The 16,583-nt window shown below is 30.2% G+C and overlaps 2 protein-coding genes across 2 annotated transcripts; one reads left to right on the top strand and one right to left on the bottom strand.

The window, feature by feature from the left end:
• The first annotated feature begins 1,239 nt into the window (after positions 1-1,239).
• On the top strand, positions 1,240-1,754 carry LOC113862480 (putative ripening-related protein 1). The gene is made up of 2 exons (XM_027495565.1): positions 1,240-1,270; positions 1,390-1,754. Exons 1-2 carry the CDS (start codon positions 1,240-1,242, stop codon positions 1,752-1,754), a joined length of 396 nt encoding a protein of 131 aa, XP_027351366.1.
• Positions 1,755-3,413: 1,659 nt separating this feature from the next.
• Positions 3,414-9,807, bottom strand: LOC113861371 (AT-hook motif nuclear-localized protein 9-like). The gene is made up of 6 exons (XM_027494151.1): positions 9,310-9,807; positions 7,900-8,401; positions 6,139-6,206; positions 5,116-5,247; positions 4,169-4,330; positions 3,414-4,039 (listed from the first exon to the last, which is right to left on the bottom strand). Exons 2-6 carry the CDS (start codon positions 8,321-8,323, stop codon positions 3,803-3,805), a joined length of 1,023 nt encoding a protein of 340 aa, XP_027349952.1. The 5' UTR covers positions 8,324-8,401; positions 9,310-9,807; the 3' UTR covers positions 3,414-3,802.
• Between the last annotated feature and the right edge of the window lie 6,776 nt (positions 9,808-16,583).

The following is a 16,583-nucleotide window of genomic DNA, read 5'->3' on the forward strand; positions in this document are numbered from 1 at the left end:
AGTGAAAAATAAATGCGGAATATTTGCACACACAAAATTGATAACGAAGTTCAGTCAATAATGCCTACGTCTCCGGACTGCTGCAGATATATTACTGAAAAAGGGAATACACTCAGTGTTTACATAACACTTAAAAATACTCACAACCCATAACCCAATTATACCTAAAAGCTAAACTATTTTCTCTCTTTTTCTTTCTCTTATTTGCTCTCTATTTTTCTCTCAGAAATGGATGCAATGAATGGATGGAAGAGCTTCGTATTTATAGGCAACAAAGCATCACAATTTGCTAATTTTTCAACCAAAGTTAGGCACCGAAAACGCTAACATTCAACCGAATGTTAGGTACCGAAAATGGCACACCATTTTTGACTTTTCAACAATCTCCCACTTGAAGACTGATTTCAATCTGTCTTCACACCTCAATCAATGCAGCAGTCTTTTCTGATCTGTTATTCTAGCATGTCAACTGAAGTTCAACACAACTTCAGTTTGTCAATGGTCACCACCTTTGTTAGCATGTCTGCTGGGTTCTTGCTTCCTACAATCTTTTTCAATGTCAGCACCTCATTCTCAAGCAGAGATCTGATGAAGTGATAACGTATATCAATGTGCTTTGTTCTTGTGAGAGGTTGATACAACTTTTTTTTATACAGATAATCCTCGATCTGCATCTTCCAAAACCCAAAGTCTGTACAATCGAACTTTTCAATTTTCACCTTTCCTTCATCTGCGGCCATCACTCCCACTCAAATCTGACTTCTCCTCAAAATCGTTTCTGACAATTTCTGTATACCACTGTGTTTAGAACATGTCTGTGAACAAATTTGTAATGCTGACAAATTTTTCACTATTCATGTGAACAGTACTTGCGAGTTTACTATTCATATGAACAGTACCTCACAAAAATTGCAGAATTTTGAACCAGCTCTGATACCAGTTGTTGAGAAAATTATGCCGAATTTTCTTGTAATGTCAGATTTGTGGAAGTGAAAAATAAATGCGGAATATTTGCACACATATAATTGATAACGGAGTTCAGCCAATAATGCCTACGTCTCCGGCTGCAGATATATTACTGAAAAAGGGAATACACTCAGTGTTTACATAACACTTAAAAATACTCACAACCACTCACAACCCATAACCCAATTATACCCAAAAGCTAAACTATTTTCTCTCTCTTTTTTTCTCTTATTTGCTCTCTATTTTTCTCTCAGAAATGGATGCAATGAATGGATGGAAGAGCTTCGTATTTATAGGCAACAAAGTATCACAATTTGCTAATTTTTCAACCAAAGTTAGGCACCGAAAACGCTAACATTCAACCGAATATTAGGTACCGAAAATGGCACACCATTTTTTACTTTTCAACATGTTCACCAGCAGTGTCCACACACACAAAGGCACAACTCACACTAAACAGTTTTGAAAAGGGTGGAGATGGAGGTGGCCCTTCAGAATGTGACAACCAATACCATTCTGATGACACTCCAGTGGTTGCACTTTCCACTGGATGGTTCAATCACAAGAGTAGGTGTCTCAATAATATTACCATCAGTGCCAATGGAAGAAGTGTGGTGGCTATGGTTGTTGATGAGTGTGACTCCACCATGGGATGTGATGAAGACCATGATTATCAGCCTCCATGTCCTAACAACGTTGTTGATGCCTCCAAGGCTGTCTGGAAAGCCTTGGGAGTTCCTCATGATCAATGGGGTGGCCTTGACATTACTTGGTCAGATGCTTCATAATGTATAAGAATAAATGTGTGCTTGTGTTTCTATGTGAATAATTGTGTGGTTATGTGATCTTTTATTTATCATTGTACTGTGTATCTTATATATATGTTATTGTTTTTTTGTTATAAATTATGAAATTTCATAATGCATACACTAGTTATATACTTTCTATTCATACAGCTCAATCTTAAATTAAATTTTTACCTATAGTTTAGCAATCCAAATTCTCCTTATGATTGGTCAGAAATAAAAATAGGATTTTGGAACAATTCTGAATGAGAAAACATGCGTCTCAATAATTGATACAGTAATTAACCTTGGAATTTATATCTACCCAACACCTTGGATTTGATGAAAGTGTGGACTTATTCTTATATATGGTAAAAAAGCCACATATAAAATGTCAAAGAACGATCTCAAACTGAGACCATTCGCAATCATTTCTATCGAATATTAATAGACGTGTACAAGTTTGAAATTATGCTATTAGACTTTTGAAAAATTGCACTCAGATATTTCCCTACACATTGCAGATTACATTGATATTGGCCTTATTTTAAAGACCGCATAAGGGTAATTGATGGCACTCATGTTGACATCCATATCCTAGCCGTAAAGCATATACACCTTTTTCACATAAAAAATGAAAGGTCATGATGCAAGAATTTTTAAAACTATCGAATTATTTTTACTTCAAATTATTTTTAAAACGTTTTTCTATTTATAGGCAAGAATTATTTCCTCATCAAGTCATGATACTCATCACTCAATGGTTTCTTTGTACCATATAGGAACATCAGATATCATCTTCCACATTTTAGATTGGCTCTAGGTTCTAGATCAAAAGATAAAATTGTCCTAATTCTAGTTTGAGAAGTGTTAATGAAAAAAAATTTGGTATTTTAAAAGTAGGGTGGAGAATATTGCAAAATATGACTAATTATAAGCTTGGAATTCATATTTCCATTAGATGGGTTTGTTTTGCATGTCAATATTATATCAGAGAGATGGGTTGTAGTGATTAAAATATACTTGAACACTTTGAGAATATTAACTAGTTCCAAGATGGAAAACATAGTTTAGATTATGGAAATAATGATAATGTACCTTGTCATAACAAATCGATGTTAGGCTTTTATTTTTCGAAAAAAGGTTTTCTTCATTAAAGAACTTATTAGAGTTTTTGTAAACTTACGCTTGACATAATTTCTCCTTTTAAAGAAAAAAAAAAGGTACAAAATACATTCAATTGTACCCCACCTATGTCTGCTGAACAAATTTAACTGGAAAAGGGATTTACTATTCCTAATTATTATTCTATACAGCAACAACCAAAATGGGCTAAACGTTGATCGCTAAGGTTATGTTTTCAGCAAAATCATAGTTCAAAAATGTGTTATCATCATCATGTAGGGGGTAAAAAGGCATAAAGATAACCATGAGTACAACACCCTTTAAATTTTCTTTCCTTTCTACCGCTTTATTAGCACTAAATTTTATGCATAGTTGGACAAAGGGAGTGGGGTGATGACGGAGGGTACAATGGATGAGTACTGGGACTCACTACTGGCACCAATGAGACAGCAACAATCTAATTGCCAACAAAGAGAATCTAAAGCCCCACATCACAATATAAGAATACAAAACACTTTCACATCATGCATACTCAATAATAAATCTTCATGTTCCCTTTGTCATTGCTTTCAAAAAGACAGTTCTATGACAAAATTCAGATGAAATTATGTCATAATTGATGCTCCTAAACCACATAAAACATATAGCACAATGTCAATAATTTTTCAAAATAGGGCATAATAGAGGGTATCATCACCAATGAGGAACATAAAATCTTCAAATTAAACTTCCTCACAGCTACAAAAATATTAGTACAACCCCAAGTCAATCATGGGTGGAAAAGTGAGATTTATCAATTGCAAAAGTCAGCTGGCTCTACCCTGTTGTTGGTACTTCCCATTCTGTCATTACTATTACAAGAAAATTAGATGAGAGACCATGAATTTGAAATATATACACAGCACTAGTGTATATGGAACAAACTCTCAACCACGCATTAAATCAATGTCAACATGCGAATTGCGCATATCCATGGGACGCGATGTTGACCAAGGACTTAAGGACGAGGTTGGAGTCAGGTTTTGATTTGGTGAAATGCTATTCAGTGCAACTGGATTATGAACTCCCTGATGATCTGACTCCACAGCAACTTCACCTTCTGAGCCTTCCTTTTTCTTGTTCTTTGTCTTTGATTCACCCCATAGAAAGCTCCCAACTACCACCTGTAGTCACAAATAACTTCTAGATTTAGTGATTAGCTAAAAAACAATTATTTTTAACATGTGGGAATGAGAATATTGTTTCAAGATATATAACAATATGATGTTTGATGGAAGTACTAATGTTGTTACCTGAACAGCACTTGAAGCAATAAGCACTCCACCAACTCCCCCACCAATGACACGACCATCAGGACTAGCAAGGGACACACTTAGTCCACCAGTTCGATTGCGTGAACCGCTGACATCAGTGAGCAAGTAAGAACCTGACAGGCACAATATCTCAAAGCGCCCCTGTCAAATTCAAAAGTACAGCAACAATTAATTAATTAAATACATATACATATGGATATATGAATAGCCTTATCAGAGTAGAGAGCTGTAACTTGGAAAAGGGGAGAAAAATAAAACTAATATGTACTCGTTTACTATGATGTGTGGAATGTCTGGAATCTAAGATTTTTACTAGGAAGGCTAACAATTATGGATATTTCTCAATCAAAGTACTTGAATAAAGCTAGGATAGTGCCTGCATTTCTCCTTTGGACTAATGAACCTACCAATCAAAAATACATGGTGGCTCAAAAAGTCAAAATGATTCAATGGCAAAAGATTATTTTGCTTCAGTCATTCAAGAGATTGAAGTTTATTTATGCCACATATACATAAACTTACATTCTTCGGAATGTACTCACAAATTATTTGTGCAACAAATCTCATGCTTAAACTTACAACTCTGTTTCAGTTAGTCTGGTATATTGGAAGAGCTACAAAAATGTTCAAAGCCTCAGATATAAAACAATTTAAAAAGTAGCCACAAAACAGTCTTAATTTGCAGTAATAATGTGGGCATCAACTTCCATGCATGAATAGAATCTTGAAGGCATTCTTCAAACATAACAAATGCTTATTTTGAACCTATCAATCAGTATTCAGTACCTCCATAAAGGATTGCCGTTTGATTATGTGCATTTTGTTATGTATGCATAAATGTGTGCGTCATTATGTAATCACAATTTCATATGAACCAGTACGGGTATCTATATCAACATGTACATTACAATAAGAAGGTGCCAAACCTCGTATGTGACAGTGCCACCTGAAGTTGACGGCTGACGAAGAGTGACAGTTGAGACAGTACCGTTGGCTGACAAAATGCATATAGCTCTAGGCCCCTGCTGAGAAAACGCCATGATTTTTGTTGCAATGTCCTACAGAGAAAAAAGTTACAAGAGAGTAATTCACTAATAATTACATAAATACCCGAAGATATGTGGCACAAACTTAAAAAAGATCATGATTTAAAATCGTTATAAGTAATATTAGAGAATTAACACCATATATATCCCCTATGCATGGCATTGGCTCACTAAGTCTACTCTTACTTTTAAGAGTTAAAAAAATACATATATGAATGCTTGGACAGCCTTTAATACTTCAGTTTTATCATAATTTTAAAAGAAAAATAGTACATGGTGCCACCTTTCTTGGGCCAAATATGCCAAACTTTGGTTGCATAAATAAATCAACAGATGTTTTACGTAGACCTTTGTGTGAATAAGATAACAGAAATACTTATAGAAATCACAAGGCAATACTTCTTTAGTAAAATATAAGGAATCATGTAGTTCTACGAATCTAATTATGTCAGCATTCTAGGCTTGCACTAGATATACTACACCAGCACCTGACCAAGAATAATGAGTACAAATAGGTTTATTTGGCTAGTGATGATCCCATACTGCATATCAAAACATATCACACAACATCATCTTGATACTCGAACAAAGTTATATCATGAGTAATGTTATATCATCCTATCATATCTTCCTATTAATCCTCCTAATACTTTATAAAGTAAATATTAAATGAAAAAGTGAATGCATTTAATATATTGGTTGAAAACATACAATGCATTCAATTCTTCCTTCATTTAATAAGTAGGAGGGAAGATGTTGTTGTAGGATTTAGAATTATTCTAATATCATTCAAAGTCATATTTCTCCCTTCTCTCTTCTTCCATTTATTTTCCCTACAGCAACAACAATATATGCTACCAAAACAAAGATATTAATTAAAATTCATAAAAATTTGTGACATACTTCTCCACTTGCAATGTTGATGATATGAGGAGTGAATCCCATCCCAGCCGAACCAGACATCAATTCACCTAGAAATATTTAACCACTCAAAACATTTAAAACAAATATATATATATATATATATATATATATATATCAATAATCTAGGGTGAATCAGACATTATGGACAAATCCAAGTTAGAGGGTGCAAATGAAGAACTTAGCAAACTTAATAGCCATTATGATAAATGCAAGTGTCACCAAATATAATTGGAATTCTAACTCACTTCTGAACAGATAAGCTGTTTCCAGGCCCCATCAGGGAACCACCCAGGGGCCCAGGGCCCTAGGTCTTACCAAAAAAGACAATAAGCTGTAATCTTCAACAAAAGAAATAGAATCTAAATGTGGAATATGAACCATAGAGTTTAAGAATCCAATTTATCATATGTAGAAAGAAATAGAAATCTAAAGATTTCAGTCATTATAAGATTTTCATTACTTCACAAATGTTGTTTTGGTGAAATTCTTGTTATTTAATATGCATATTAACACCCTTGCAACTTTTCTCACAACAGATCTACAATCATATGAGCTTATATTGTATCCCATGCTCAACCGGTTACATAATGTAGTGCACAACTCAGTTCATCTATCTCATATACACACCATGTTTGTGTGTGTAATTAAAAACTTTTGTCAATAATGTATAATGTCTTTTCCAAATAGCTTGATTAATATAACCTAGGGCAGTAATTAGATAATAAGAGTGTGTTTTGGAAAGATTAATGGTGGCGAAATAATTTTTTCAAAAGCACCCAAAGGAAAGTTGAAAAAAAAAATATTTCTTTAAAATAGGTTGAACCAAACACACAAATAGTTGTTTTCAGTGTACCATTCTACAACGATAGTGGAACGGGAAGGGTGTAATGCTATATAAATAGTAAAATAGATGAAGATTTAAACCATTGTAAAATGTCTTTTTCAAAATATCTCCATAATTATAACCTGGGGCAGTAATTGCTGATAATGTAAGAGTGCATGTTTGAGAAATATTAATTATGGAGAAATAATCACCTTCTTTTTTCCCTAAAATCTCTCCAGAAAATAGAAAAAAAATAAAGATTACTTTTTTAAAATAGGTTGAACCAAACACAAACAACTGTTTTCAGTCTAAAGTTCTACAGCAACAGTGGAAACAAGAAGGGTACAATCATAATCATAAATAAACAGATGAAGTTATTAAAATACAGTGGTCCAATTTAATTTTAATCAGATTTATTTAAGAAAATCATCTCTCTCTATCTTGGGGACCAGCAAAACTTTAAGTTCAAGGAAATTAATAATCAATTTCTCTAATATATGCTTTCTAAGAAGCATTAAATACAATTTATCAAATGCTTTAGTTACCATAAAAAAATATGCATTAAATGCTTTATATAATTTTAAGATAATAAATACTTTTATTTCCAATAAAAGAATACTAGTTTCAACTTGTTAACATGTGGCCCTGAGCACACAATACAAAAACCAACTAATAATATATAGCAAATTTTGTTGGACTTCAAAAACCATTGTTCATTCACGTCATTATTATGATAATAGCATGTCAACATAAAAAAGTCAATAAATAAACATTCAGCTAAAAACAACTTGCAACCAAATTACACATGGACAAAGATTTGCAAAATTATAAAACCATCAACCTTTCAGTTTCAAACAATTATCATATTATATTTAACACAAGAAAAAACAATAAGTTGCATTGCAATAGAGATTTACCAAGAGAAGCCAATTGCTGTTTCTTCCCGGACCCAGGCGGGCGGCCTCTGCCTCGTTTCGGGCTGCTTTGTAACAAGCCTCCAGAATGACTTGACGATGTTGGAGTTGGACTCAATCCCAGCGACACAGTTCCATCAGACCCATATTTCCTAGGCCTTCCTCTCTTCCTTTTGACAGGTTCCCCAGGAGGTACCCCAGTAGGAGCACCCATATTGACACCATGAGACGAAATTGCTGAAGATTCTACAGGTAAGGAGGATCCAATGTTACCACCACCAATGCCAGATTGAAACGGTAGATTGGGATTAGACAGCGGACGAATATTGGGTGAAACATGTAACTCTGGTTGTGCTCCAGAACCAGCTATTCCTCTCTGCTGCATATAGTAAGAACCAGATAACGCCATTTGGTCCCCACGATCCATGCATTTACTTCAAATGACTTCGAAATCTTTCACAAGAAACTTAGACCCCTCAATATTACCTAAACTTATCACCTAGCTCTGTTCTCACATAGAGCATAGTCACAAATTTTGGAGGAAAAAAATATCCACATGTTAGCATACGATAAAAAGTATGAAATCCAATGAGCAATGATCAACAAAAGTGCCAAAAAGTGCTTAAATTACATCAACTTGAGAAAAACAGCTACAAGTCGTTAAAATCAAAATAGTGAAGCTTCCACCAGAAAAAAACTCTCATTGATGGCACCATAATAAAATATACATACGAAGTAAAACAAAAAGACCCTAGACTCAAAGGCATCCCACACAAGGAAAAGACAAACTATAAAGCAGAAGATAGATCAGAGAAAAAGATGGAAAACCAAGAAAGCATTAAGCATCCATACAACAAGGGAACCACTCTCCAACAACAACATGCACGTCTAAGAGAAGACAAATAATAAAAGAAACTATTTTACAGCCTACCAAACCATAAGAAACATAAAAAAGGCTTCACGTTGAAGATAAAGAACAGATAAAGAACATGAAAAGGTCCACTCTTACCAACACCCATCATAAACCTTAAACACTAAGCAATTTCCAAGGTAACCTCATACCCAATACAGATAGAGCTCAACCTTCCATATCAACAACACAAAAAAGACAAGTTAAGCCAAAAAATAAAATGAAGGAACCACTTCAACCCAATGCCTTAAAAAGCCTTCAAACCCATTTCCATAAAAGGGCAAAAAACACCATATCACACCAAAGGGTGCTCAAAATCACATGGAGAAAAGAGTAAAACACCAAAACTTCAGCCATGATGCTCTTGACATGGAAAGTTACAACCTTTAATGAATTGGATTTAAAACTTGAACAGATTCAACACCCCAAATACATCAAAAGGATAATGCAACATGGGTTTCAACGTGCAGATGAAAAGAGAAGGGAACAAGATTGATACTAACATTTGAGAAACAGGATCAAAAAGCTGTGGTGCACATTCGCAGGTCCACCTGTGAAGAAGCGCAAGCCAGTGATTGAGTTGAAAAAGTTCAACAGTTACTTTGCTGGCAAGGTCACACAGAGAAAGAGGAGAGAGAATCACTGGTAAGAGTGCAAAGAAGAAATCTTTGGCAAAGCAAATTACTCTACAACAATGGAGAAAGAGGGTAAAATAAAAATCAAATTTGAAAACAAAACATTAAAAATGATGGTCTTTCTCTCTCTATTTCTCGCAGTCTCTCAGCTGCACAAGTCCTTATCTGGTTGCATATTTTTTCTAGGGCTATGCTCCTTTTCTCTCTCTAAAAAAAGATTTTCTTTTTTCTCTTTCCCACTTTCTCTCTCCTGTTTGAGCTGTGATATGATGATGACGATGCTGTGCTATGCGATGTTTCTGGGATTTATGAAAGGCGCTGAGAAGCAAACAAAGTCGAACAGAAAAAGCACTTCTTGTTTTGGATAACACTGAAATATTTTATCATTTTCAAATAATAAAAAATATTTAATTGGAGAATAAAAAATATTAAATGAATGAAAATTTGAGAGTTATGTGGGACCACTGGGGTGGGGAAGTTTGGGTCCATGTCTCCATGGGGATTGTGAAAGAGAAAAGAGTGTCTATCTCTTTCCACGCGCCTTGTATATTCTGCTGCTTCCCTTCCACTCAGACTATGGTGTTGCCTAGTACATTCGCATTCGCATTCGCATCGATCTCATCGAAAATATCTGTCAAACTTTGGAGAATCTCTGTCTTTATTATTACATTATTTAAAATATTAAATATTATATAAACTTCTGAAGTCAACTGCATGGACAGTTTCCGTAGGGCAGGTATTAATAAATATCACATAAATGTGTTTTTACTTTGGAAGTAATAAAAATATTGATACAATTAAATTCAAAAAAGTAAGCATTTATTATTTAATTATTTTAAAATTAATAAAATGTATATATTTTATTATATTTATTAAGATTAAATTGAAAATATAATTTTAAAATAAAAATATATAAAAAATTTATTGTGAAATATTAAATGTTTAAATTTAAATAAAAAATTACATAATATAATAAAAAAATTTAAATATTCTCATTTAATATAACTTTTAAAAACACTCTTATTTAAGGATGGGTACTCCAATTTATTATATAGAGAAGATTTATGAGATTTCTTTCCATGTATTATTAAAATTAACATAATTTTTTAAGTAAAAATATTAAAATTCATTGCACATTTTTTCATATATTTTTAAAATATTAAAAATAATAGTATTAATAAATATTTTTATATTTAAATAAAATTGAGTAAAAAGACATAACTCTTAAAATTAATAAATAAAATATAAAATAAATTTTTAAATTCATATTAAACTGAAAAATAAATATTGAATAGTTAGTATAAAGGTTTACATTTAATATATACAAAAGTAATCAGAAAAAGATACATTATATATATATAAACGAATGCACTAGTATTTGAGTGAGGGTAAGTGTCTCCACTATGTTTTGACTCTTTTACTAATATATATATTATTATATTTTAATTGGCCCCACTTCACTGTCACACATTTCAGCCACTTTTTATTTTATTAAATGATTGCTTCCAAATTTTATTAAAATTACTTTAATGACATTTACCTTTTTTGTCTTAAGACTTCTCCAACAAGTCAAGTACATACCTTTTTAACTTTTATGTCTGTGCCTACCCCACTATGTTTTGACTTTCTTTTACTAATATATATATATATATATATATATATATATATATATATATATTATATTTTAATTGGCCTCACTTGTCACACATTTTAGCCACTTTTTATTTTATTAAATGATTGCACCAAATTTTGTTAAAATTACTTTAATGACATTTACCTTTTTTATATTAAGACTTCTCCAACAAGTCAAGTACATACATTTTCAACTTTTATGTCTGGCCCCTCTATTTTTTTCACTTCAATAACTATTTGGCAAATGCTATCAACAGGAAAAACTTTTCAACTTCTTGAATTTAGCTCTGTGACTTTGCTTTTATGAATATTACATGGTTATACTGTGGGCTTCACTTCAAGTCTTTCAATAACTCTTGGTTCTTTTTTTTTTGTGTCAAAGCTTCAATTTTTTGTTCAACAAATTTTTACCCGAATTGTCTAACAAGTAGAGAATATTAGGTAACATTTCACCCCCTATTTTTGTTTTTTCAATTGTAATATATTTTTTTGTTTGTTCTATTGCATTTGTTACTATTTTATCAATAAATTAACAGCTCCTACAATACAAAGAGATATTGTTAGAGTTGCTGCTTGTAAAACTATTAAAGTTATATTTGAAGATCTATGAGATAATTTATTTTCTATTTTAATTGATGAATCTCGAGATATCTCTGTTAAGGAACAAATGGTTATGACTTTATGTTATGTGAATAAGAAAGGGCAAGTTGTGGAGCGTGGTCTTGTTCATGTTTCTAATACTAATGCTATATCGTTAAAATCAGCTTTGAAGTCTTTATTTGCCAAATATGGGTTAAGCTTGTCAAGTTTACGTGGACAAGGATATGATGGAGCAAGTAATATGCAAGGTGAATTCAATGGTCTCAAAAGCTTAATATTGAGGGAGAATTGCTCAACATTCTATATTCATTGTTTTACTCATCAACTCCAATTAGCTCTTGTTATGGTAGCAAAAAAGCATGTTAAAATTGCATTGTTTTTTAATTTAGTTGCTAATTTGTTTAATGTTGTTAGAGCATCACGTCGAGATATTCTTCGTGAAAGTTAAATTGCAAAGGTGAAAGAAGCATTACAAAAAAGAGAAATCTCCAATGGATGTGGTTTGAATCAAGAAACTACAATCAAGAAGGCAGGGGATATTAGATGGAGCTCACATTACACTACATTACTTAATCTAGTTTCTTTGTTCTCTTCTATGATTGATGTGCTTGAAATGGTCGAGGAAGATGGCATTAGTTTAGAGCAAAAAACTGAAGCATGTGTTTTGTTAAATTCTATGCAATCTTTTGAATTTATTTTCATCTTGCACTTGATGAAAAATATTTTGGAGATTACTCATGAGTTATCTTAAGCATTACAAAGAAGTGATCAAGATATTGTAAATGCTATGAAATTAGTTATAGTATTCAAATAGATGTTACAAACTATGAGGGACGATGGTTGACATTCTTTGCTCACTGATGTTTCATTATTTTGTGAAAAACACAATATTGTCATTTCAAATATGAGTGATACCTTTCAAACAAGAGGAAGGTCAAGATGCAAAGTGGAAAAAGTATCTAATTTATATCATTTTAAAGTTGAATTATTCTATTAAGTGATTGATCAACAACTTCAAGAGTTGAATAATCGTTTTACAAAAGTGACTACTAAGTTATTTTTTTGTGTAGCATGCTTAAATCCAAGAGATTTATTTTCTGCATTTGACAAGGAAAAGTTGATTCGTCTTGCTCAATTTTATCCTTCAAAATTTTTTTCTATTGCACTTTTGGCACTAGATAGTCAACTTAAAAATTATTTTATAGATTTATGCTCTAATAGTGCATTTTCAAAACTAGGAGATTAGTAATCTTTCCATAAAGCTTGTAGAGTTAGCTTTAATATACAAATGACAATTGCAATAGTTAAAAGAACTTTCTTTATCATGAATATCATCAAAAATCGGATACGAAACCGCATGGGAGATAAATGGTTGAATGATTATTTGATTATTTATATAGAGAAAGATTTTTTATAATATTAAAAATGAAAAAATTATTCATTGTTTGCAAAATATGAAAACTCATAGAAAACAATTATGATATGTATTTATACTTTCAAATATTATGTTATATTGTTAATGCAGTAAAATTTATACATATTGCCCCACAACAAAATTTTTTTTGGATCCGTCACTATATATATATATTCCTCTTTAACAATTTAACAAAATTTTTATTCATTTTTTCATTTAATAAAATCATTAAAAAATCAATACTTTTACCTTTAGTAATTAATAATTTTTGCTAAAGACTAATAAATAAGAAAAATAATTAATACTATTCCTAGAAAAAAATTATTGTCATTTAATATTATGGCACAATAATTAAGAAATATATTTAATGTTTTATGAAAAATAATACTTTTTTCATTAGGAAAAAAAAAAGTTAAGTAGGTAACAGGATTGTAATGAATGGAGAAGCATGCATAGGATCATTGCCAAACTTAGAAAGCGCGTGGCAGTTGGGAGGCAATGAGACAAGTTGGGACAAAGAAAGGTGTGAGCTGAGTGAAAACGGATTCGGGCATACAAAACTTAATGCAATATTAAATATAGATGACATTTATATATTATTAAATCATTACATTTATGATTCGATAGATCAATTAATAAAAGTTATTTTAATTTAATATATTAAATATTTAGAAGAGTTTTATTAACTTGTAAGAAAATATTACTAATAAAATATATAAAATTACTTAAGACAAGACATGTTTTTACCCTTTTCCTTCTGCTTCCCATAACATGCATAGCTGACTTAGTGATGTGTGCTTGATATTGCATATTTGCACGTGATTTTCACTCACTCTCTCTTCCCACAAATATCTTTGAAAAGTAATCATAAACCCTTCACCCACTTCTCGCAAACGCTCTTCAGCTTAACCTCCATCACACAACCCTCTTCCACAAAGAATCTTTTCTCTGTTCATATTCCATCCCCAATCAACCATAAAAGTGGTTTCAATAAACACTTTCATCTTATGTAATCTCCTAAATCTTTCGTTCTTTTAGTGTGTTAAAATATTGTGTTGCTAGTAGTTTCCATGAAAATAATTTAACTTTATTATTTCATGCCATTCTGTTTTTCTTTTGAAATATTGTATGCGGTATAAATGTTATTTTATAAAGACAAATGATATAAGAAAATGTAAAACTAAACAAGAAAATATCATCACTCTAAATAAAGCAAAACCCATGCATGGAATAATTTATTTAAGATTAATCTTTACTACTTAAGTAGTTGTTTTCCACAGATGCTGCATAATTTGAATAAAGTGAAGATATAATTTTAAAAATAATTGATTTGACCCACGCGATAATATATTAGATTCCTCATACTTGAATTCCGAGTTTATAACTTTCAAGACATCTTTAATGTTTTTATATTGCATTGGACGACTTAACTAGTCCACGAGCAAATCTAACGTTGTCTTATTAGTACCTAGGATTTCTTTTTTCTTTTTTCTTTTTCTTTTTTAACTATAATGGCAAATATGAAGTCATTGTCCATATTTATGGTTGCTCCCGAAAACTCATATAATATAGGATTATTTTCACTTTGACAAGGACAAGGACAAAGTTTTCATTTTGTAATCCAAATTCCTTGGAAGTTACTGTGCACCTCTCTCGATTTTCTTTTTCTTTATATTGAAATTATTTAAAGTGGCAATTAAATTACAACCAAAACACAGTCAAATTATTTTAAAATTATTTTTTAAATTTATTTTTTGTACTTCATTTATATATGTTATTTAACTCAACCTTTCTACTTTAATAAAAGTAACAAACAAGGTATTAACTTTAGAAAATAAATATTTGTTTATTTATTTGATATCTTAAAATATAAAAATTAATAAAATAATGAAATAATAAACCAAAACTAATCAACAATTTGTGCAATGAAGAGAGGCGAAAATTAACTAGCGACGTGAAGATTTTTGTCATATGAAAGTCAAAGATGACAACTCAATTTTAATATGTAATTTATGAATATCATTTCTTAAATGATAGTATTTTAAAAAACAGAATATAGGAATTTTTTAATAATATTTTCAAACAAAAACGTTTTAAAAATTAACTTTTTCTTATCATATTAAGTAGTTTTTTACATTATAATATATTTATTTTTAGTTTGATATTAATTTGAATTTTTAAAATTTAATTTAATAAAATATTCATTATTAATAATTATATAATACACTTTTAATTGGTTGTTTAAAATTTTATTTATTTTAATTATACTCATGCGGTATCCGAGAAAATTACCGCTAACCCTGTAACGTGAATTCCCCAAAGGGTGCACGGTTAAATATTTTAAATATTTGTAGTTAGACTTTCTTATTTTGTTTACTTTCTCGTTTAATATTGGAAAATGAATTCTTAAAACATTATTTAAAAAATAAAAAAATATTATTAATATACCTTAAACATAATTTTTAATAAAAAATTAATTAATTAATTATTTAATCTGTACATTTAAATTTAAAATATCAACTCATTTTTTATATATAATTATATCACGTATAAATGTTTTTTTTTTCTTTTTTCCTCCCTTCTTCTCTTCTGTCTTTCTCTCTTTTTATCATACCAAAACTTATGTTTAAAACTCATACTACAGGTTTTAAAGACACAAATAATCAATTACTTAATATATTAATAAGGTTGTGATATTTTAGTCTCGATGAATAATCAATTTTTTAATCAAATTAATAATTATTTAAAATACAAAGAGTTTCATTTTAACATATATTTTTATTTTACATTAATAAAATTATTTATTTGTATAAATTATTTTATACTAAAAATTATTTTATTCATTATTCTGACTACTCTCTTTAGTAGCTTTTTAGCATTTGTCTAATTAATTTTAATTGATTTTTTGTCATTTTTATTATAATTATTACTTTATATTTTTGTCTATACAATTATTTTTTTATTTTATATTTTCTTATGTGATCACTCATCAATTTTAACATTCTACTTCTTTTTATTTTTTCTTGTATTGTTTTTTTAAAATACAATATTTACAATCATATAAGATAACTTGTCATATAGTAGTATGATAAAAAAAAAACTAGTTTAATAAATGTTTTATAATCACAAATAACTTGTGAAAGTTTTTTTTTCTTTTTTAATCACTTAACTTGTATTTTATGAAAAAAAAATTAAATTAAATTTTCTACCATTATATAGAATCATTCTAAGTACATATATTTTATTTTACTTCTGTTCAAATAAAAATTCTTAGATTCTAAAATATGTGTCTAACTCTGGCTTAAAATTAATCACTTCTTTTAATTTTTTTAATATATTTAATAATGAATTTTATTTTCTTTTGCATGTCACTCGTAAACACATTCACTGTCAAGTTAAACAAGTAAATACTTAAAAGCAAAATCTTAATAAAAATCTATTCTTGCAGGTGTTAATATTTAGATACATTTTTCTTTTTTAAAATTTTCCATAGCAC

Source organism: Abrus precatorius, unplaced genomic scaffold (genome assembly GCF_003935025.1).
Source record: "Abrus precatorius isolate BTA unplaced genomic scaffold, Abrus_2018 Scaffold3, whole genome shotgun sequence".
NCBI classification, from domain to species: Eukaryota; Viridiplantae; Streptophyta; class Magnoliopsida; order Fabales; family Fabaceae; genus Abrus; species Abrus precatorius.